Source organism: Nothobranchius furzeri, chromosome 9 (genome assembly GCF_043380555.1).
Source record: "Nothobranchius furzeri strain GRZ-AD chromosome 9, NfurGRZ-RIMD1, whole genome shotgun sequence".
Lineage (NCBI taxonomy): Eukaryota > Metazoa > Chordata > Actinopteri > Cyprinodontiformes > Nothobranchiidae > Nothobranchius > Nothobranchius furzeri.
The window spans coordinates 69,472,538-69,496,723 of record NC_091749.1 but is presented as its reverse complement, the minus strand read 5'-3'; the positions used below and the strand labels follow the sequence as shown (position 1 = coordinate 69,496,723).

At 43.8% G+C, this 24,186-nt stretch overlaps 1 protein-coding gene across 3 annotated transcripts in view; it reads right to left on the bottom strand.

Annotated features, from left to right (window-relative positions):
- Nucleotides 1-24,186, bottom strand: part of LOC139071854 (leucine-rich repeat-containing protein 49) — a 57,250-nt gene that overhangs the window by 4,991 nt on the left and 28,073 nt on the right. For all 3 annotated transcript variants that reach the window (XM_070555151.1, XM_070555153.1, XM_070555152.1), the window contains 6 exons: nt 21,656-21,831; nt 20,516-20,611; nt 8,967-9,195; nt 8,336-8,521; nt 6,812-6,921; nt 3,238-3,391 (listed from right to left, as the gene is read on the bottom strand). In XM_070555151.1, coding sequence (XP_070411252.1) covers nt 3,238-3,391; nt 6,812-6,921; nt 8,336-8,521; nt 8,967-9,195; nt 20,516-20,611; nt 21,656-21,831 — 951 coding nt within the window. The remainder of the gene's footprint in view (nt 1-3,237; nt 3,392-6,811; nt 6,922-8,335; nt 8,522-8,966; nt 9,196-20,515; nt 20,612-21,655; nt 21,832-24,186) is intronic.

Sequence of the window (24,186 nt, the reverse complement as noted above, 5' to 3'; positions counted from 1 at the left end):
AGATCATAGCCCTGCCCTCACAGGCGTGTACAGTAGGCATGATGGGTGCATCCCTTCTGCCTCTCTTCTTACCCTGATGCGCCATCACTCTGGAACAGGGTCCATCTGGACTCATCATCTTGATGCCAATGATCTGACCCTTCTCACACAGACTAACAACTTTCCACCGCCAGATGTGTCTTTCCACCTGGTTGTTTAAGAAATGAGAAGCAGCTCGTTGCACCAGTTGGGTTAATTAAGCTGTTGCAGCTGAAAGATAATCGCCCTGCAGTAATTATCCAGTAGGAGGCTCCTACCGGTTTGCTTAGTTACATCCAGCTAGCAACTTTTTGGGGGCAGAGCGGTGTATTTACCCCCACAAACGAAAGGCATTAAAGCCTGGAGTCCGTTCAAAACAGTGGCGGCGCCGGGGGGGGGGGGGGGGGGCGCTAGGGGGCGCTATAGCTACCCCTGGATTAGTCATTGCACCCCCAAGTAAATATTAGATTTTTTTTTACACTCTAATTTTAATTTAACGTGTGGATGTGATAATATTTAACATACAAAACAAAAATAATCAGTAAATTATCATCTAGATAGTAAAAACTTAAACCAAAACAGGAAATTGATGTTAACCTTTGACCTCATTTTCCACCTGTGAACGAGTGAAAGGTAGAGCTAGCGGTAAGATGGATTGGTTTTTGTTGCCCACATTTCCACGGGTTCAGTCAGAAACGAATGAATGTTTGGAAGTGATCTCAGACCCACAAAACCCTACGGATCTGGATGAAGAGAGTGAACCCTCAACCGCCGCAGCAGTCCAGGGTTTAGCCGCTGGAAATGCTAACACTAAAGTTAGCTAACCTATAGATGGTTTTCTGTGTGGCTGTGTGTGTTTATGATTTCATGGAAAAGTCAGCGATTGTTCATATGTTTATGATGTACATTAATGATTGTTTCAGGTGTTGTTGAGGTGTTGTGCACGCATGTGTATCTGCTAGTGTTGAAGGTGTTTTAGAGAACAATAGGTACGCATGACCACTTCCTTCATAGCACCCTCAATAGAAAAGACTAGCTCCTTCATAGCACCTGCAGAAAAACATTTCTGGAGCCGCCACTGGTTCAAGATGGCCGTCTGTGCTTAAACCATCAGAGACAAGTATAGGTTGTATAGCTACTGAGTGCATTAGCAGCTGAGAGTCATTCACGCCGACGGACCACACAACATCTTACACAGACTCCCTCCTCTCATTCAAATCCAAACTCAAAACTCACCTGTTCAAACCGGCTTACTCTGTCTAGTCCACAAACTCTCGGCTCTGTAATTTAGAGTATAGTCTTTGTAATTCTATTGTTTAAATGATCTTATTCTTATTTTCATGTAAGTTTTGTCATGTTTTTGTGAGGTGACCTTGGGCTTTGAAAGGCGCCTATAAATTAAATGCATTATTACTATTATTATTATTGTTATATGTTTTGTATATTTGTATGCTTTCACTGAAGTGCCAGAATCAATCCATGCTTCTAAGGCAGTTTCAGGGTTAGTTTATGGAAAGCGTCCTTCTGATGATGTGGGCACTTCCGAGAAGAACAATCTTCTGGATTCATGCTTTCGTTCTTTTTTAAACACAGAAACAGTTTTGTTTACCTGTTTGTAGCTACAGTTAATCTTCTGGATTTCTTGGTTTCCAGGAATCTGTTTTCCAGATTCCAGATTATTATTATTATTATTATTATTGTTATGACTGTCTAAGATCATGAATAACACAAAACTAGACTTCCATCATGGCGTTTCGGTCTAAAGCTCTGATTTAAAGGGACATTATGGAAGTGTGACAGCCAAAACATGTATAGAAATAATAAATGTCTTCTTCATACGTTCTCCTGCAATGCCCTGGTCCTGTAGAATGAGCCCTGGCATTTTTACTGTGATTGCCTGTTTTTCCTGTAAAATCACAGAAAAAGAGAGATGCTCGGGTCGAGCAGGCTGCTTCATGCGCGTTCACGCTCAGGCATCGCCCGTAGCATTTGCTATCCGTAGCTTTAGCAGCAGAGAGAGAGGCAGTGCCACTTTGTCGCTGTTCCTAACGCCTAGTGACAAAGCTAGCTACATTTCTGAGGACCCTTAAGCTTGGTTTATGCTTGACGCATTCACTTTCCGCGTGGTGATGCGGCTCGCGGATGGAACGCGCTTCACAACTCGCAGCTTTTATGGTTCGTGCGGCTCGTCTATGCGGTGAGCCAATATTCTCCCAAACTGTAGGGGGCAACATGGAGCTCTACGGCATGCATCCAACACTACACCATAGTAGAAGTAGAAATTACTGTTTACAACATGGCATTCCAGCATTTTTAACAGCGTTCTCGTCTTTTCCGACAGTGCGAGCTATTTCTCTCCAAGAATTATTAACAACATGTTGATCACGGTGATCTCTGAGAGCTGAATCATACAAATGTCTGTATTTACGAACCTCTGCCGTACTAGTTCTTGCCGGTCCGCCATGTTTTTCCGCGTCCGTCCGCGTGGTTAGAAATTTTCCGAGGTGCGCGTCGCGGAAATTCTGGGCCGTGAGGAGGTGCGGTGGAGGGGCGTGGTTGTTAAAATGACACAACTTTTCCGCGCGGAGCCGTGCGGACCTTGCGGACACGTCAAGCATAAACCAACCTTCAGCTACTTTCTGTAGAACTTTCTTCTAGATATTTCCTGCAAATTAGCAACAAAATAGCCATTTTCGCTCCGAACCATTCTTTGGTTTGACGTTGTTTCAGCTGTCATCAAGGATATAAATGTTACAGATGCACCAAATATTACTGGTGCTTTAGCTCACCTTGTAAGATGTCTGACTCCCATGCAGAAGACCTGGGTTTGATTCTGGATGTGAACACAGTTCATTTAGTTTCTTTTGATGCTCCATCGGGACGATTTAGGATCAAAAGGGGAAAATCAGGTTTGAAACTAAGATCATCTTATGTTGAGAAATGATGGATTTGCAGTCAATTCAGTCCAAATGTGATGATAACATCGGCGTGTGATCCATGCGTGTTCTGGATGACTCTCAGCTACCGCACCATGTTTCAGCTGAATATCTGACAGCATTTCCTGTTAGTAGTAAGTCCACATTTCTGTTGCATGTAGGAACTAAGCTCTACTTCTTCCTGCAGCTCATGGTAACATCTACCGAATGAACAAGCGCAGGCAAAAACCTCCTCACCGACCTTTGGCCTTTTGGCTGTAGGTGGCACTAAAACAGAACCAACCTCGGGGCTCTCTACGCTGCCGTCTCTGCTTGGGTAGTTAAACAGCGCTCTGCTCAGGCCTTCTCCCAGGAGCTTCCCGTTATCCCTCAGCTCCTCCGGACTCAGCCCGGCCCGCCGGCCGCGCCCCTCCAACAGGAACTGCAGCTGCCGCTTCCTTCAGGGTTGGGAGAAAAGGGAGCGTCAGACACCAGGGTAAGCAGACACCACCATGGTAAACTCCACCAAATGTTTTCTCCCCTCTCCTGTGTCACACTTCTGCTCCAACATGTTGGGCTGCTCAGTGCCAGGATGCTAGGATCTACCTAGCAAGCTGGAGGCAAACATTCCCGACAAGGAGGAGGTTTCTGTGTGCCGGAACGCATCCGAGGGCAGCAGCCGGACTTCGCATAGATCCACGCGTTTAAAACGTTAAAACACAGACAGAAACTCAACACTGACAGGTCCAGTTAGACCACTGGGTTTCTGTTTTGTGTTTGGGATCACATTTGGATGGGACGTGTCATATTCTCAGTTTTTAATGCAAATTTCCATTTAAAATCAAAGTTTATCTGATTTAATGATCGGATTTTTATTTATTAGTTGCAGAGGAGATCAAATCTTTGCAGCTGGGGTCCAAAATCAAACACTGATATGCCTTCATGTGTCACAATTCCTGCCCTGGTAAGGTCTATTCAGGGGTTCTGGAGAGGAGGATCCATCGGTATGTCGAACCTCGGATTCAGGAGGAACAATGTGGTTTTTGTCCTGGCCGTGAAACACCGGACACTGGACCAGTGGATTGGTGCTGCATCTGCAGTGATGCGGGCATTGTGCCAATCTGTCATAGTGAAGAGAGAGCTGAGACAGAAGGTGGAGGCCTTTTAACATCTTTTCCCCCATCTACATCGGTGGGGGTAGATGGTTTGGTGGACTCCTTCAGTATGGCTTGTTCTGTTGCCCTTGACTCTGTTGCACCGCTTAAACTCAGGCAAAAAAAGACCATCTCTGATCCCTGGTCAAACGACAACACTCGTGCTCTCAGACGCCAGTGTAAGACACTTGAACGTAGATGGAAAAAGGACAAGCTACAAATGCTGAAAGACTCCCTGGCAGCTTACCAAAAAGCTGTCAGATCAGCTAAAAATAATTATTTTGACAACATCATTGAGAGGCATCGTGGTGATCAACGCAAGCTTTTCAGTACCATTAACTCTGTTCTTTCACTGAAGGAACCCCCCACCCCACACACACACACACACACACACACACACACACAAACACACACACACACACACCAACCATAGCACTATGCACTGATTTTCAGATTTTTTTCCTGGAAAAAATCTGTACTATTAGACATAATCTGTTGGGACCTGTTACCCAGAAAGAGTCACTCTGTTCTCCTCCATTCTCTGATTTTGATCATGTCTCCCTTCAATATCTGGATAAATTAATCAAGTCCATGAAACCCTGAGGTTCCCCACTGGATGTTCTCCCCCCAATGTTGCTACTAGGGGTTCTACCAGTACTGGGTCCTTTTATTCTGAGTATTTTAAATTACAGTTTGTCGTCGGGAGTGTTTCCAGAATCCTTTAAGTCGTCCAACCGCTATTGAAAAAACCTGGCCTGGATCAAAATGATTATGCAAGTTTCCGTCCAATCTCCAAACTTCCTTTTTTATCAAAGGTTATTGAAAACGTGGTACATGCTCAACTCTCACATCATTTACTGGAACATTCACTCCTCGACCATTTTCAGTCTGCTTTTAGGCCAAATCATAGCACCGAGTCTGCACTTATTCGTGTGTTAAATGACATTCTGACAGAAACTGATGCTGGTTCCTTTGTTCTGTTACTACTGCTAGACCTATCAGCGGCATGCGATACAGTTGACCATAACATTCTGTTAACTAGGCTGAAATCTTTTGTTGGAGTCACTGAAACCGCGCTAAATTGGTTTCACTCCTATCTGTCTGACAGGAGTTTCAGCATTCACATAGGTGATTGCTCTTCTCCTTTTGTCCCGCCCCCCTGGGGAGTTCCCCAGGGCTCTATTCTAGGTCCACTCCTCTTTTCTATATATATATATATATTCTTCCACTGGGAAACATCATTGCTAAACGGGGCTTACATTATCACAATTACGCTGATGACTGTCAAATTTATGTGGCTTTAAATCAGTCAAGGTCCATTACTCAGCTCTCAGAATGTCTCACAGAAATTAAAACCTGGCTAGCTTCCGATTTCCTGAAGTTCAATGACAATAAGACCGAGGCCATTCTTTTCAAACCAAAACATAATCTGCATACTTCTGCGGCCTTTGATCTCTCCCTCTCCCCCCTCAACCTTAATTCCTGTGTGACCAGCCTTGGGGTTAAACTGGATGCTGACTTGTCAATGAGTGCACGTGTTAATGCCACTGTTCGATCCTGCTTCTTCCAGCTTCGTCGCCTTACACGACTAAAGCCCATTCTTAAGAGGCCACACTTAGAGTCTGTTATTCATGCATTTATCACTTCCAGACTCGACTTTTCCAACTCGGTTCTAATTGGTGTAAATGTATCTGTCCTAAATCGTCTGCAGAAAGTCCAGAATGCTGCAGCCAGATTTCTTTCCAATGCAAATAAACGCTGTCACATCCCTCCCATTCTGGCTGATCTACACTGGATTCCTGTGCAATTTCGAATACAACACAAGGTTCTAACTTTTGCCTACAAGGCCCTGAATGGTCTAGCCCCCTTATACTTGTCAGAGCTGCTCCCCCCCATCCCAGCTGCTGCACAGAACCGCTCCAATGAGAGCCGAAGATCACGTTCTGATGAAGCCAACAGGACCACATCATCTGCAAAAAGCAGTGTCTCAATCCTTAGGCCACCAAAACAAGAGGAATAAACTTTTCTATTTAAAATATATTCTGATTGATCTGCATAATTTTTAATTTGTAACAACAACCTGAGCTAGCTAGGCCTGCACTTTCAACACTCCTGATATAAACGACAGAATGACTTAAATGGTGATTATTAGAGAGGAAGCTAAATGAACAGGGATGCGCTTTCCATTGACTGCTGACAGGATGCAGTCACACGGTAGAAACTGTAACAAAGGTCTGCATTAGGCTATTTCTTTTACCTCTAATAACAAAATCTGCTTTGCATCTCGTGACACGTTCAGCTGACTTTTGACTCGAAAACTTGCGGAACGTTTTCTATTGACCCAGAGTGACAGTCCTCAAGAGGTATTTAGCTGGAAGGAATGTTTGTATCCGAGTGCCAAGTACCCACCCTCACCCTGAGACACCCAGTCTAAATCCCCCGGCTCCTTGGTGCCAGGCTCTCTCTCTCTCTCTCTCTCTCTCTCTCACACACACACACACACGCACGCACGCACGCACGCACGTACGCACACACACACACACACACACACTAAAAACACACTCACACACACACACACACACACACACACAAATGTATACAAAAGAAATGCTACACAGGCATGCACACACATGTACAGAACCTAAAAATGCAGAAGATGAACTCATTTGGGAATCCAAACACTCTTGAAACGTCTAAACATACAAACACACACGGAGTTCTCACCTGGACTCTTCTAGGAGCAGCAGGAGCCGACAGCGAGGCGTTTCCGTGGCTGCTATGTGACCCAGAGTCCCAAACACTCGCTCTGCAGCAATCACATCGTTCATGGTCACCTAACGTACACACACACACACACACACACACACACACATTCCACTGAACAGACCTACAACACGAAGAAAACTACATTCTGAGGTTTTCTAAACAAATTAAACTAAAAAGAATAAAAACTGAGAAACTAAATCAACAAACTGCTAAGAACAGTAATTAAACACATTTAACAGGAGTTTCTTGTCCATAAGTCGCCACTCCTTCACCAAAACATCCCGTCACAAACTGTAGGTGACAGAAAAATAGAGATGTGAACAAAACTTTTATAATATAAACAAACAAAATGAGGAGGGCCGGTTAAGGCAGTAGAAAGGGGCAACTTTGAGCTGGTCACTGGAAACTAAAGAGCAAGAAAACAAGCAGTGGGGAGTATTTATACAGGGATGGGTGTTAGATGAGTGAGAGCAGCTGGGCTGATGAACGGCTGCAGGGCAGGTGAGAGGAATGGACTAAAGGCAAGAAAACCGAGGAAGGATAAAGATCTTATTTGCACTTTTACATAATTTCACCGAGAACAAACAACAACAGATAATAAAACTTTTAGAGGTGCAGCTACAGAACTAAAAAAGTCCCCCAAACCCAGACTGAGTGGATGTTTTTGTTTAGGAAACAAACGTTTCTAGGATGTAAATGGATAGCGGCAACGTGACTGGAAAATTATGTTGGCTCCGTAAATAAAGGTAACAGTAATAAAGAACAATAACCCTAAGCTAAAGTTAGGGTCAATGCCGCTGTTGTGTCCTTGGGCAAGGCACTTAACCCACCTTGTCTGCTGGTGGTGGTCGGAGGGACCGATGGCGCCAGTGCTCAGCAGCCTCTCCCGAGGGCAGCTGTGGCTACATCATAGCTCCTCACTAGTGTGTGAATGGGTGAATGACTGTGTTGTAAAGCGACTTGGGGGGTTTAGGTCTCTGGAAAGTTCTATATCAAATACAGGCCATTTACCAAAGGGAGGATATTCCTGAAAGTGTAAATAAACTTCGTTTAGGCTGCAGTGGAAGCATTTTCACTCATCCCTCTTGTGTTTCCGGTTTCTGTGAAAAAGGTCTATTTCTAGTGAACATAGAGGGAAAACCATCAAAAGTGAACAATAATGACAAAATGACTGGAAATAAACTGACTATACCAAAAACTAGCACCTCAACTCCTATCTATATTTAGTAATTTGCACTTTTTATTTATAAAAAATATCTAAACAACATCTGAATGTCTACATTTAACAAAGCTGGAATGAGAAATGTATTAAATCCTTCATATTTCAGCCTAAACCAAATGCTTTTCCTCCAGAAAAGCAAGAAAAGGCCATCCTTTCATCAACGGTAAATGACCGCCAGCTACTAGATCAGCACTCCACCCCCGCCCGCCTGCCGCGCGTACGGCTCAAGATCTGCAACCAAAACCCAGCCTGGCGCTCACCTCCAGGCCGTTTATTCTCTGGAGATTGAAGTGATGCAGTCTGTAGATGATGAATGGGCGCCACAATTTCAGACTGACGACTGGGTTGCCTTCTGGGTGGATGGTCAGCTGGTCCAGCCGCCTCACCTGAGCCAGAGCCGCCAGCTGGGGGAGACGGCTGATGTTGGTTTCCAGAAAGATCAGATGCTGAAATAGACAGAAGGAAGCTGCTGTTAGGCTTAAAGGAGCCATCGTTGGAGTTTAGAGCTCAGAAAGCACCAAGATGATTATAAGACTAGCAAGATTAGGGAGAGTGCCTGTTTGGAGCAGGACACACAAGTCTGGATAAAGCAGAAATCAGAAGTGGAGCCTCTTAAGGCTCATCGTCACCATAGATGGCTAAATTACCTCATCAGAGTCGATTCCTCCTCACTTCCGAACAAAAATAAACATTTTTGAGGGATGCGAAGTAAACAATCTGAATTACAGCAGGATGTGCAGCACATCCGGTTATGAACAAAAACGGAACAATGCTAGATTAGCTTATAAAATCAAATCTGGATTACTAATGTTTTCTCATCCTAGAACATCCATCACCGCGACCCGTTGTGTTTCTGTGGTTTCATGAAAACCATATTTGATGCATCCTCACCGACAGATTTGGGAACTTGACTCTTAATCTGGGCAGAGTTGGCACAATGGCGTCAAAATTGATATAGCGGAAAGTGATGACAGTGACGGCACCAGCAGTTTGAGCCCCCCAGCCCCTCTCTAGGGCCTCCAGGGCTCCGAGGCCGAACAAACGCAGGGCGTCGCCGTCGAGCTCTGCTAGGTGACTGTCGGACAAGGATAAGCTCTGAACACTCCCCGTCTCCACAAGCCTGCAAAAAAGAGCACAAAAGTTGTTCTCTTGGAAGGACTAAAAGGATATTAAAGTTTTCACAGACAACTGGTGCACATTTCAGTTTGGTTTCCGTTAAATGACTGTTTTCCACCTAAAAGTCACGTTTTCCCCTCTCCTCTGACACAGAACTAGTCTGCATGAGATATGGCCTCAAGGTCTCATGCATGTGCTCTAAACTGCTTCCTTTCCAGCCCAAGAGAAGAATGAAGAAAGGACTCTCTCCCTTTAATAAATCAAAGAACTCTATTTTAATAAAGCTAATCAAACAAAGTGTTAGTCAATAATAAGATGTGACCAATCTGTGAAATCAAAATATTAATTACTTTATTATAATCCTATAGAATATAATAAGTAATATGACTTTAAATGTTTCCACTAGGAATGATCTCACGTAGCGTTAAGACATGACACATTGCTTTACTGATCCAATCAGAATCTGCCAGATCTGACGGAGGCGTAGTTTTGGTGGTGTTTGGTAAATCTGTCATCTTTTCATTCGACCATAAACCAAAACATCGGAAGTATAAAACTATGCCCACGTCATCTCTAACGCCAGTTCAAAGCGTTCTAGAGAAGTTGTCTGAGTGGCCAATCCGTAACTTTCCTCTTCAGCCGAAAGAACCAACGACAAGCTGGATAAAATCTGTTGCTGTTCCAACTGCTGCAATGGTTCCTTTCAGAATAAAAGCTGAACCATCACGACCCAGGTTTGGGTCTCGCTAGACGCCAACAAAACTGTCGTGACCCGGGAGTATCTCAAGACTGGTGGTCGGCTGCCGTGGCTGCTTCTACAAATTTCGGCTCCACAAAGGTCAAGCTGGACCTCTACACCTCCTGATCTAGACGGGGACTTCCGCTAAGGGTACGTAGACCGACAGAATGGTGTTGAATGTGTTTATGAATCTAACCAAAGCTTAGCGCGAAGACATCACCTTCATTTCCCACCAGAACTAATCGTTTCTTCGGTTTGCTGGTTCTGAACAACATTCCACACTACACCATTCTCCGTCTCATTCACCTAACCCCGGCTTTCCACAGGAGTCGTCAGCAGCACGTCATAGCTGCTGATAGGAACCGCTGTGGTCAACAGAACCATTTCCACCGGAGCCGTCGGCAGCGCGAGTCGGCCGCGTCTCAGGAGCAGCATGGCGCGGCCCTTACACGCCGGTTCTATTTTCTACGCGCGACGCCTCAGAAACGGGTCATGTTCGACATTTTTGGGGAAGGAAAGACAGGAAATCGGACGCGGAAATTGAGAGAAGCTCCCGGGATTTTCAGAATAAAGAACGTACTGTCTTCCGGTTGCTTTACTTATAAAAAAGGTTACTAACTGTGCGTCCCCGTGAGAAGTTATCACCTAGCTAGCGGTCTCCTTTGTTTTTCAGGTCCGTATTGGCGATTATAAAACGGACATAAAACACAAACCATGTTGTAGTTTTCTCCTGCTTGTTGTTGTGTTTACTGACGAAGTCACTCGTGTGACTTCGTGCTCGGTCGGTGACAGCTGCTCCCCTGCTGCTTCGCGTCTCGTGGGAAAGGCCAAGCAGCAGCTTACGCGAGCAAGACGTGCTGCTGACGGCTCCAGTGGAAACCCGGGGTTAGTAACACCATACATTTAGTGTTAAAGTTAGTCTAGTTTTAATTTGTTTAGTAATAAATCTTTAAACTTTTAAAACCTAACTCGCTCTCTTCTGTTGTGTCTGAGTTAATACGAAGCTGTTATCTAATCCCTGCAATAAAAATGTCCAATCTTCTGGTTAAAATAACCCAACGGTCCGTAAGACTGATTTCATATTTACTACGGAATCTTATGTCTCACGGGTCCTTAATTAGATGTAAATTAACTCTTTTACAGTCAGAAGGTGCGAGAAATGTGTGAGAACTTTGGGAGGAGTTGGGAGACCTATAGGAGACCAAGCTGTGACAGAGCAGAGATATTCAGAGAGCAACATATTGCAAATAAAATGGGGATAAATTGCAAAAAGTTAAGTTTGCACCACCAATTTATGCAAATGCAGCACTTGTGCAAATGATTCTGATATTTGCAACAGTGTCAAATGTGCAGCTTAACTTTAATTTTTTCTTAACGTTTACAAATTTTCTTTAAATGTTAGTCTGTGTGTGTGAGCCTCGTTTATTTGTTGCTCTCTAAACTCCGTGGCAACAGCTGAAGTGCCGTTTCCTAATAAGAAAGCTGAAAGTCAAATGTCACGCAGAGATTAGCTCTCTGCTCGAGAGCTCAGCCTTTCAGGTCCGCTGATACTGGAGCAAGCTAGCCAACACTGATGCTTCCGAGTTCAGCCCACCAGCAAGCTAATTACCCACTTTCATATTTCACATTAACCCGATCTTCTGTAACCAAGAGCCAAAGTGGTTAGATTTTAATCCTGTGATTACAGAGGAGTAATCCAAGATGAGGCCAATTTTTGGAAAACAACTATCCAGCCGAGGAGACGAAGCCAAGTCTGCATGCAAAGAAAAGTCTGAAGAAACACTTTTGTAAGCTGCAGGAATTTATCACTGAAGCAGTAAATAGAAAATATTACAAATGAAAAGTAAAGTGGGAGTGCATCTGATTATACAATATGGATGAAGCCCCGTTCTCTCTCGGGCCAATATGGAGACGCTGACGCACCGGTAGGATAGACTACTGCAACGCCCTGCTTTCTGGTCTTCCCAAAAAGAGCACTTCAGGTCCACAACTTTTACAAAACTCAGCAGCTCGTGTCCTGACGAAGACCAGGAGGCGGGGGCACATCACTCCGGTTTCAGAATCACTGCACTGGCTCCCCATATGTTTCAGGATCGATTTTAAGATACTTTTAATGGTTTCTAAGTGTCTTAATGGTCTTGGCCCGTCTTATCTCTCACAACTGCTTTTACCGTATGAACCCTCGCGGTCCCTGCGCTCCTCTGGCAGCCATCTCCTTGTCATTAATAAAGTCAGGACACACAGTCATGGCGAGGCGTCTTTTAGTTATTACGGTCTTCGCCTCTGGAATGGGCTGCTGGAGGATCTCAGGGTCGCAGAGAACGTTCATGTTTTTAAGATCGGGCTCAAGACCCACCTTTTTAGTTTAGCTTTTAACCGATTACGATTTATTGCATTGCTTGTTTTACTTATTTATTTATTTTTAATTACTGTTGTGTTACACATTTATGTTGTTTTATTTATATAATCACATTTTATTGGATATTTTACTATCTATATAGCTCTTGTTATTTTACACATCAGGTATTTTAATCCTTCCAGTGTTTCCTCTGGGTCGGTGGCGGCGGCTGGGGCGCTCCTTGGGTAGCGCCCAGGTAGTGGTGGGGGTTGCCACCCTCCCTCCCAGGGCGCCCTGGACTGGTGTCTTGGCTGCTGCTGTCGAGGCAGATGGCTCCCTTGATGGCGTGTCTTTCATTACCTGTCCAATCTGAGCTCAGACTAGTGTTTACTGTGGTCTTTTAATGTGTTATGTGTGTGTGTGTGCGTGCGTGCGTGCGTGCGTGTGTGTGCGTGCGTGCGTGTGTGTGTGTGTGTGTGTGTGTGTGTGTGTGTGCGTGCGTGCGTGCGTGCGTGCGTGCGTGTGTGTGTGTGTGTGTGTGTGTGTGTGTGCCTGGGAATGGTTTGTGGATTGGGGTCATAATTGTTTTAAGTGTGGGAAAGGGAGGGCATGTGGGTTATACGGGTAATTTTAATCTGTTAAGCAGTTTGTGTTGCTTCCTGTGCATGAAAAGTGCTGTATCAATAAAGTTTGATTGATTGATTGAACAACATTTACCTTACGTGATGACAGAGTTCATTTGGTTGACAAAATATTTTCTTTTTTTTTGTGTAAAATTACGCAAAACATGAGAGGCCGCTAGCGATGGGTACCGAATTCGGTACTTTTTAAGGTACCGACCGAATTCCATAGTACCGAACGAGCACCGATTCACGTCATTTGAAACGGTTCCTCATTTCGGTACCCGTCCTTCATAACGAGAACTTGCCTAGACAGCTGCGCATGCGCAAGAGCGTTATGTCGTCGGTCGCTGCGAGCGAGTTGTAAACAGAGCAGCATGGTAGAAAGAACGCACGCTAAAGCTTGGGTCCACTTCACTAAATGTGATGGGTAACTGGGTGATGATGAAACCAGCGACAATGATCTAAGTGAGACATCCTCGTCTTAATCTGCTCCGGTGGGTAAATAAAATGTTTAAGATAACGTTAGCTTGATATGTTAGCTTCCGTTTCGCTAATGGTGCGTTCGCTTTCTCCTCGGAACTCAGAATTTTCGACTAGAAGAACATGAACGCGCTCTAAAGTTTGGCTTCACTTTACTAAATGCGACAGGTGATTGGGTGAAGACGAAGCCAGCGACAACGATCTAAGTGTGAGGCATCGTCGTTTTAATCTGCTCCAGCAGCTAAATAAACTGTTTAAGATAACGTTAGCTTGATATGTTAGCTTCCATTGCTACCATTGTTATCAGTTAATGGTGCGTTCACTTTCTCCTCAGAAATTCTAACTTCCCAGTAGGAAAAATCAAAGAAAAAGGACGGCAAAAGGAATGAAGATACACAGTAAATTTAGTTCACAGTAAAGATGTTTGCTTCAGTTTAATTATCAGCTTATAAAACTACAAGGACGATGTTAAAATACAAACAGTTGTATGTTATTTATCGTGATATTTATCAAATATGGTTATATATTGAGAAAAATATATATTTAATTATAAAAGAGAATTAAAATATTAAACACTCAAAAGTATCGAAAATTGGTACCGTTAAGTACCGGTATCAATTCCTAGGTACCGGGAATCGGTACCGAATCGATTCAAATGTCAAAGGTACCCATCCCTAGAGGCCGCCTCTTCTTAAGTGTCACAAAAAGGAGGAAAAAACTCATCCGGCGTAGTTCCCGACCTGAATGAGCTGGTGATGCTCTTAGGCATGAACGCCGGGTTAGGACACACACAGCAGAACCGCCATCATTCCTAATCCTGAGGTACGATGGAGCCACAGAGGGGGCAGCCAGGTCGCTCACTCTCTTACCAGATGTTAGAGCTGGCAGCAGGGCGACAGGAACTTGAACAAAACCTGATCCACGGGCTCTAAATGTGCTTTAGTCAAACTACATATAACCACCGTTCAGTCCCAGTGAGGGACTAGTGAGCGGGACATAGGTCTGTGTCTTCTGACGCCTCTCAGGAAACGTTTCATGAGCGAATGATTAAAAACCAATCTGTCCTCAAACCCCTGATAAAAGGAGGAGACAGCTGCAGCATGGGTTTTAATGGTGCTGAAGAGTAGACCTCTATTCATCAGCAGAGGACTACACCAGCACTAGATCGCCCTGATCTACAGCAGGTCTACATGAGCCCAGCAGAGCAGCTCCCTGGCGACACGCAGGAGTGTGGCCGAACGAGCCCTGCCCTGGCGATTTTAATGAATGCTATCTGATTGTCTGTGTGGATAAGAACATGATGAACCTTGAGCGGAGAGGTATAGGATTTGAACATTCCAAACGTCAGTTCTAGCATATTTACGTGAGCAGACGTGGGGAGGCCAGTGGGTTAAGGATGTGTGACGTCAGTGGTCCGAGGGGAGCTCCTCCCAGCAGTACATCAGGGTATCCCCAGTGCTCAAAGTCTCTCCCTGCCGAGGGCTAAACCAGTAGCTCTTCTGACACACCTTGGGGAGAGCGAACCGATGATGGAGATGCCTCATATGAAGCAATCTGAGTGGATCACAACATGTGTTGCCACCATCATGCCTAACAGCCTCATAATCAACGGAGTCGTGATGGAATTGTGAGGTCACACACGGAAAATCCAAGCGGAGAGATCCTGACTCTCACCTGGGAGAGTTGGGCTCTCATGAAGGAGGAGTCCGGCGCCACGTCGAGTAAACTGATCGACTCGGCTGCGATGACGAAGCTTCTGTTTTAGTTCGTCTGTATCGTGGCCCTTCTAGTGTTAAAGTAGAGTTTTTTAATCAGTTACGTTTTCTTTAGTTGACTCATTCATTCATATTATTTTATTTTGTGACACCTTTGTTTTATAAAGCTTCTGCTTCAAGCATGCACACACACACACACAAACACACACACACACTCAAACATGCACACATGCAGGCACGCACGTGATCACTTACACACATGCACGCACACACACGCATGCGTGCACACACATGCGTGCACGCATGCACGCACACATGCTTGCACACACACACATACACACACACGCACTCACACATGCGCGCACACACACAAACATGCACACATGCAGGCACGTGCGTGATCACATACACACATGCAGGCACACACGCACATGCATGCAATCACACACACACAAACATGCACACATGCAGGCACGCACGTGATCACATACACACATGCAGGCACACACGCACATGCATGCAATCACACACACACAAACATGCACACATGCAGGCACGCACGTGATCACATACACACATGCAGGCACACACGCACATGCATGCAATCACACACACACAAACATGCACTCATGCAGGCACGCACGTGATCACATACACACATGCACGCACACATGCTTGCACACACACACTTACACACACACACACACACACACATGCACGCACACATGCGCACACACACAGACACACACACGCACGCACGCATGCACACACACACACACGCACACATGCACACACACACACGCACATGCGCGCACACACACACACACACACACACATGCACACACACACACGCACATGCGCGCGCGCACACACACACACACACGCGCGAACACAGGCAGAGATGAGGAACAAGATGAAGTGGTGTTTGACTCTGGAAGACAGTTTAAAGATCAGAGCATGTCCCGCCCCCAAGATGGAGGACTGCCAGAGGTGGTAAAAAGAAGGGGAGGTGGTGCAGAAGATGGAGCAGTGCATGGTAAAGGAGGCACACAAAGAGTGAGTGTAACTTCTGTGCATCTGGAGGTGAGACAACACACTCTGCATCATCATGTCACACAGGGTGTCTTCTTCATCGGAGCTGAGCGCTTGCCAGGTGGCTCTGCACTCCATCAGGAAAGAGGATTCCAAACACTGAGAGACGAGAACAAGGCAGAGGATTTATACAAAGGATCTCTGGCAACAACAAGACGATCATTCTGATTCAGTTAGGTCTATCTGACTTAATCCCACAGCACCATTGAAAGTGACATCTGCCATCTCTCAAAAACGTATTCTCCCCAAAGACAGTTGTGCACGTCTACAAACGCCGGAATAATGGGAAGCAGTCCCACTACCTGAGCTCGTGTCATTCTGACAGAACATTCCAACCTGATCGGGGAATCCTTCTCATTCACCTGGACTCAGCCAGTGCCTTTGCATGTGCACTTAAGTCGATCTAAGGTAATAAACTGGGAGCTTTTGTCCTAGTTTACATGGACGTTAGAAAATGATGTTTGTTTCACTCTATATCATATCAATTTATTTATAAAGCACCATTTCTAAATAGCATGGCAGCTAACCAAAGCGCTGTACATAAAAAGCCAAATGCTTGAATAAATCAACAAAACACAGTGAAATCAGGTAAAATACATAAAAACATAAACAATCAAGGACAAAAATTCCTACAAAAACAATAGAAGAAGAGAACAGTTAACCATACTATCAAAAATAAAAATTATGCGACAAATGATAAAAACCATTTGAAACGGCACAAATAAAACCAAAAAAGCTACAAGATGGTGCGAGGTGTAAAAAGTGAGCTACTGAATCATAAAAACTAAATTAAGAAAAATAAACCCGGTGCTGGATTTTCATGTAAAGTGTCACAGAGGGAAGGCAACACTGAAAAAGTGTGTTTTAAGGGCCGACTTGAATCTGCTGCAGTAGGCAGCGACATGCGTCCGTTTGTGTTGGCATTCTTCTGGTTAGCCCATGGTCATAGAGCATGGAAGGACAGCAGCTCAGCTGATGATGTTGGGTTCCTGTGGAATTATCTGGGTGCTTCAGCTGGATTAGAACCAGTTTGGCTGACGTGTTTACATGCATGTTAGAAATCAAGTCTATCTACGGCAATAGTTTGGTTTTCTTATGCAATGTAAATGCACCGACTGAAAATCAGGCTGGGATTTTTAATGTTTGCAAATAAATACAAATAAATCGGGTTTAGATCTCAGTCGTATTTTAGACATGATGCCAATTATTGTGCTGCAAATTTTAAACCCAATAACAACACTATCAAAACCAAAAAGGCGTTAAAGACATTAGCTTCATCCTTGCTTCAGTTTATGACGTCGTGTGGTTGTCTTCCTGCATGAAGACATGTTTCCTACCATCTCACACATCTCCACCTAAATAGAACGAAGGGATCGGTCATAGTGATGTGACGTTCACGAACGAATCGAATCTTTTGAACGGGTTTTCAAAGTGAATGATGAGAGCCGAGTCCCTGTAGAGAGCTGTTCATCTTGTCTTCCGGTAACAAATCTCCCCGGAAGTCGGCAAAGCGCCCGCTCAAATCCCATCCACCGCTGTGACGAACGTAGGAGGAACGCTAACCAACCCTGTGCGCCCTCACGGACCCAAGAACACGTTCCTCTTAACTGTTTTCCTTTCCAGCCCAAGAGAAGAACGAAGACAAAGGACTCTTTCTTTTTAATAAATCAAAGAACTCCATTTTTAATAAAGCTAATCAAATAAAGTGTTAGTCAATAATAAGATGTTGACCTATCTGTAGAATGACAATGTTATGATTAGTAAGTTTTAATAAGTAATATGACTTTAATCTAGCTGCACTAGACATTCTGACGACACGTAATGTAAACACAGGACACATTGCTTTTACTCATCCAATCGGAACCTTCCTTTCTGAAGCGTGGCATAGTCTCTGTGGTGTTTATAAATCTGCCAACTTTGATTCAACCAGAAATCAAAACATCCAGATTAATAAAACCAGTCCCCACGCCATCTTAGATCAGTTCACCGCATGCTAAGAGAAGTATCGGACCGGCCACCCGGACTTCCTTTTCAAGCAAAGAACCAACAAGCTGGATAAAATCTGTTGCACTTTACCAACCAAGCAACGGTTCCCTTCAGAATAAAAGCTGAACTCACTGACCCTCCGGGTCCATCTGACGCTGTCAACCAACTGTCGCTTTTTACCTGGAGACAATCCAAAGACTAGTCTGTCGTACTGCTGATGCTGTTTCATCGGCTCCGGTACCGAAAGGGGGGTTCGAGGACCTGGTTTTCCGGATCTGTGCGGAGGTCGTATGTGTGGAGGGACAAAATGGCATCTCGTGTGCTTATGAAACTCCGATCATAGCTTAAGAGCAAAACATCACTTCATCACTCAGACTTGCTTCTCCGGATACGAGAGTTCTGATGACAACGACAACTCACACATACACCATTCATCTCACGTCTCAACCACACCAAGATCCATCAATTCACTTAGAGTTTAGAGTTAGTCTTGTTTAAAATTGTTTAGAAATAAATCTTCTTAAACATTTTCAATTCAATTCAATTCAAATTCAAAATTGAATTTAAAGGTGATTCTCTCTTCTCTTGTCGCTTATTTAATACGAAGTGTTACATAATCCCTGCAATAAAAAGTTCCAATCTTCTGGTTAAAAGTACCCAAAGATCCATAAGATTGATTTCATATTTACTATGGAATCTCACGTCTTATGGTTCATTAAATAGATGTAAATTTAACCCTTTACAGTATTTAAGGTCTAGTTTTAAGTCATGTTTACGAAGTTCCACCAGTGACATCTGGGGTCGTAGCTGCTGTTCTGGAAACCGCAGTGAGGTTAAAATGGTCTTTTGTTTGTTTTTAAGGAGGCAGAACTGAAATTCTCAAATCGTAAATTACATTTTTTTTCCAAACGTAATGATTTTTAGAATAAAGGGGTCATCCAGATGTGTGCATCTGCTACATCTAACCCTAAATCTAGCAAGTAAAGCCAAAAACGTCACGGCGGGGTAAGAGGGTTAAACGAGCCAAGGAATTCACCCTGAGATAACAAAGCAGGAATAACAACTCAGGGATACAAGAGATGCTCGTAAAGCATCGAATCCTTTCAGTGTCACACAGCAACCATCTGAAACAGACAAGCTGTAGACACGCAGGACTTAAAAACACAACGTTCTCTGTTAAACAAAACCATCAGATTTCCCACCCACGGCTCACCGTGTTCCCTTTCGACCTTTCAGTCACAGAACCCGTTTCTGTTTCCAGTTATTTCTGTTGCTAAGGATTGTAATTTCTCATGATACGTTGTCATATAATCTGCTCCAGAGTGAGAGTCACAAACAAGAAAAGGAACCCGCTGAGCAGAGATTAAAACAGATCCCCATCAAGGAAAGCTTTTGCTTTTGGGGCCATTTTTATATCCTGGTGCAGGAAGGAAAGAGCTTCTTTGAAAATGTAATCATAGCCCCAAACACAACCCTCACTTTCATCTCAGCCCTCTCTCTAATAACATGTTTAGGCCTGGTGTTGTCCTCTGCGTAGGAGAGAACATAAGAGCACAGAGACCTTCTAACGTGGTGTTAAAAACCTGGACAGCTCAACATAGATCTGCATGAGTTCACCAGCAACCGAGGCCGAACGCAGACTTAAATAATATCTTATTTGTCTTCCTGGACAGCCTCTGTTCTGGGAAGCAGAGTTCACATCCTGTAGGATTGATGAGCTAACAGCTAGTCCAAGTATAGCCAATACAAAAGTGTACCTCTATGGTCAAAGCATGCACAGATCCCTGCAGAATTCAATGCAAATGACTGCACAACAGTTTGTAAAATAACGTGTGAATTGTGATGAAACTTTGAGTTTTGAGCGCTTTTAATACAGAAGCAACACACTTTGGTCACATTCAGGAAGCAGCAGTGAGGTAGGAAAGATAAAAATACTGAACATGGTAGAGATCAGGAATAAAGATGAGCGACAGAAATAATAAAAGAACGTTATACAAGCATGTGGCTGCCACCCATTCAAAATAAAATTGAGCCATACTGTGATATTACAATATATTTCTCACATTCAAACTACATTTTTTATGTACTGGGATACATTTTGGAACAATAAAAATCACGTGTACCATATGTATTATATTATAATAAGAAAATATTCACTTTCAAAATGAAAAATATTTTAAAAGATAATGAAAATATCACAGATTTTATTTTGAAAGGGTGGTAGCAATATGCTTCCATACAATAGATAAGAAAATGTACAATAAATGGGCAGATGGGACTGGAAGTGATAGAACCAGAGAGACGTTCTGATCCAAAGGCCAGCCTTCACCACCAGGGTGTTGATATCTTACTTTGGATCCCGAGGGCTGTTTGGACGGCTGTTGGTGCGAAGTCTGCTTTCTGTTGTCCCTGATGGTCGCTCTGGTCCTGAACCTGGGCTCACCCGCCTGTCAGGAGCATACATATGAACGACAAATCAAAACAATTAATAATTCTCCAGAGGAGCTAATTAGCACAGAGGACAATTTTAAAGTCTGTCCACATCATCGAGGAACGCAACGACTAAACCAGCTGAAATTTGAATGACTACATATCTGGAATCTGGCTTTTCCGGGAATAGTGATGGAAGACCTAAAGTGTCTTCAAGTGCAGCAAATGAAGCAACAAAAACAGCGTCTCATCACAAAGCAACGTTGACTCGAGAATAAAACAAAAGCTTTTTTCCTGCAAAAGACTGGGATTACACGTCTCCGTAAACAAAAGCAAAAGTGGTCAACCTGCCCACAACATGTGGAGGGCTCCCCAGAAAAATGCACCCTGTAACAAATCCTGGCCCTCAAGAGTGTCCTTCTCGCACTTTCTGTTCAAATTAGACCTGTTTGATTTTTTGCATCCATTTGTGCTGCCATGTGGGTTTCTACTGCCTCAGTAAATGATCCAAACAGTCCATCTAGTTTTTGGTTTTACAAATTATGTTTATGTTCATTTATTTATTTGGCAGACGCTTTTATCCAAAGCGACTTACAATTTATAACCTATAGGGCGTGTTGTGATCTGTGGGGGAAACCGGAGTACCCGGAGGAAACCCATGCATGCATGGGGAGAACACGCATCTCCACGCAGAAAGGCTGCAGCCGAGTTTCGAACCCGCAACCTTCGTGCTGCGAGGCAACAGTGCTAACAACTGCGCCACCATGCAGCCTAAATTATACCTCGTTTCAAAAAGTCCCCGTTTGTGATGTCACAATAAGGAGCATTAGCGTAGACTGTGTCCAGACGTTTCTAAATAAGAAGGAATGTAATCTATAATAGCTGGATCATAATGCTACCTCTGAAGATGAGGTCATCAGTAGCAACAATTGACTAGAGATCAGAATTTTCTGCAGACGTCATTGTTGTTGAGATCTTATTTCTGTGACAGCTTTTAAAAACAACAGAAACCTCATCATTCAGCTCCAAAAACAGCAGGAAACAACCATCCCGTGGTGCACCTTGGTTCTTCTGGAGAAGGTTCCTGTGCAAGGCCATTGGTCTGTGCTGGACTGTGAGCCGGGCTGTTCTCTGGACTCACGTCCTCCTTGCTGCCGTTGGTTGGAGGCAGCTCCAGGGTGGCCATGACGCCCTCCCACTGCTGGGCTGCATTACGGATCGCCAGACGCCGTTTCTCCTGGAAGGGCAGGACAAACCTCAGGAGCCATCTTGTTTAAATGAAATCTAAAGAATATGTGATGATCTGGTTTAATTACACGTTTAATATCTGACACCAACACCCTGCTGATTGAATGATGTTTTTCACCGTAGCCACAGCTCAGCAGTCAGAGCATAATGAGTCTTTGCCCTCGTGGACCCACAGCTACAGCCTTTTCTCAACACCAGGGATTAGTGAGAGTTGGGTTATGGAGACACAAAGAGCTCCACATCACAGTAAACCACACGGGGGTCACACACACACAGCTTAAACGTGCATGAAGACAGAACAGGGTGGTTTTTTTGTGGATGAACAAGTCCCCCCTGGACCGCGTGCTCCGCAGGTTCAGACTCCATCCAGCTCTGCTGTCATGGTAAACTCATGCTAATATGAAGCACTCATGTAGAGGCGTGTTCTAGAGCTACAAGTAGGAAGAATTATAAGTTTATGACTTTATTTTTTCTATTTCTGTTTGTAGATCATTATGATTTTATGACTTTATGTTTTAATTTGATCCATGTGAAGCACTTTCTATGTCTGTGATGAGTGCTATTTAAATAAAATGTACTTACTTACTAGAATGAAGCCAAAATGCTGAGTCACAACAGCATTTGCAGGATTCAATCAAAGCAAGGCATTATGGGTATTATAAGTCTTCGCTGTGCTGCTTTACTTTTTAATTTGCCATCTTTCCTTAAAACAACTTTAATTTTGTCCTTTATCATTTTGTAATAAATAGTATTTTAACTTTAATCTCAACATTTTGACTTTAATTGGCACATTTGGAGTTAAAACTTAAAGAGCAAGTCACCCCCTACCAGAGTATAACTCCACTCCCACTTCATGTTTGAAAAATGCAACAAATGCTGTTGCCTGGAAGACCGAGAGGGCGGAGCCGCTAACAAATACACACACACACAGGCTCACGACAGCACTGTGACATCATAATGTACCAGTTTACATCATAGCATACCTCTTAGCCAATAGCGGTGGCAGATTTAAATTCAAATATAGTGCAGAGTTTTTACCTGACAACGGCACAACACTGCCAGTTTTAGGCAGATTATTTAAATTTTAACTAAGATGCACTGAAGTGCCAAATTATTGACGACACGTGTCTGCAGCACGATTAGACACTCGATTATTTAGTTTATCAGCAAAAAAAAGTTTATTTGGGGGTGACTTGCTCTTTAAAGGGACTTTACGGAGTTTTGAATTTTTATGCTCGTGATTGCCCCCTCAGGCCAAAAGCGTAACGGCAACTTCAATAGTAGGCTCGTGCACGAGGCGTGCATGCTGTATGTGCACAATCCTTAATGAAAATAACAGCTGAGACAGTCCTGTGTGTGTGTGTGTGTGGCCCAGAGGCAGAGGACAGGAGAACGCGCAGCTAATTAATTAAATAATTTGGTTCTGTAGCTTTCTCTTCAGCACAGCCGACAAAGGTTTATGATGGGTCAGTCCTCCTGCATGCTCAGATCATTCCCTTCCCTTGCTTGAAAAAATGTTCCAAAATGAAAGATGAACCCACATCTTTTTTATCTGTGAATTCAATGCCGTTCGACGAGTCTCAAATAAAAATGTGTGCATCTTACTGTACAAAAATATAACATTAATGTAAAAAATAAACTCTAAATGAAATATGTTCACACCCAGACTCAAACCCAGGTCTCCTGCATGAGAGTCAGACATCTTATTAGGCGAGCAAAAGCGCCAGTGGTGTCTTCTCGATCTGTAACATTTATATCCTTGATGACAGCTGAAACAACGTTCAAAGAACGGTTCGGAGCAAAAATGGCTATTTTGTTGCTAATTTGCAGGAAATATCTAGAAGAAAGTTCTACAGAAAGTAGCTAAGGGTCCTCAGAAATGTAGCTAGCTTTGTCACTAGGCGTTAGGAACAGCGACAAAGTGGCACTGCCTCTCTCTCTGCTGCTAAAGCTACGGATAGCAAATGCTACGGGCGATGCCTGAGCGTGAACGCGCATGAAGCAGCCTGCTCGACCCGAGCATCTCTCTTTTTCTGTGTTTTTACAGAAAAACAGGCAATCACAGTAAAAATGCCAGGGCTCATTCTACAGGACCAGGGCATTGCAGGAGAATGTATGAAGAAGACATTTATTATTTCTATACATGTTTTGGCTGTCAAACTTCCATAATGCACCTTTAAAGCTGGGAGAAAAATAACATCTTCTTGTTATATTTTTTGCCTTCTGAGCGGTCCTAATATGTCGCTAATGCCAAAACATTATATAACTCTATAACTGGAAGAAGCCTGAGAAATGAGCAAGAAATTGATTTAAACTGGTCAACAAAGGGGTAAAAACACAAATA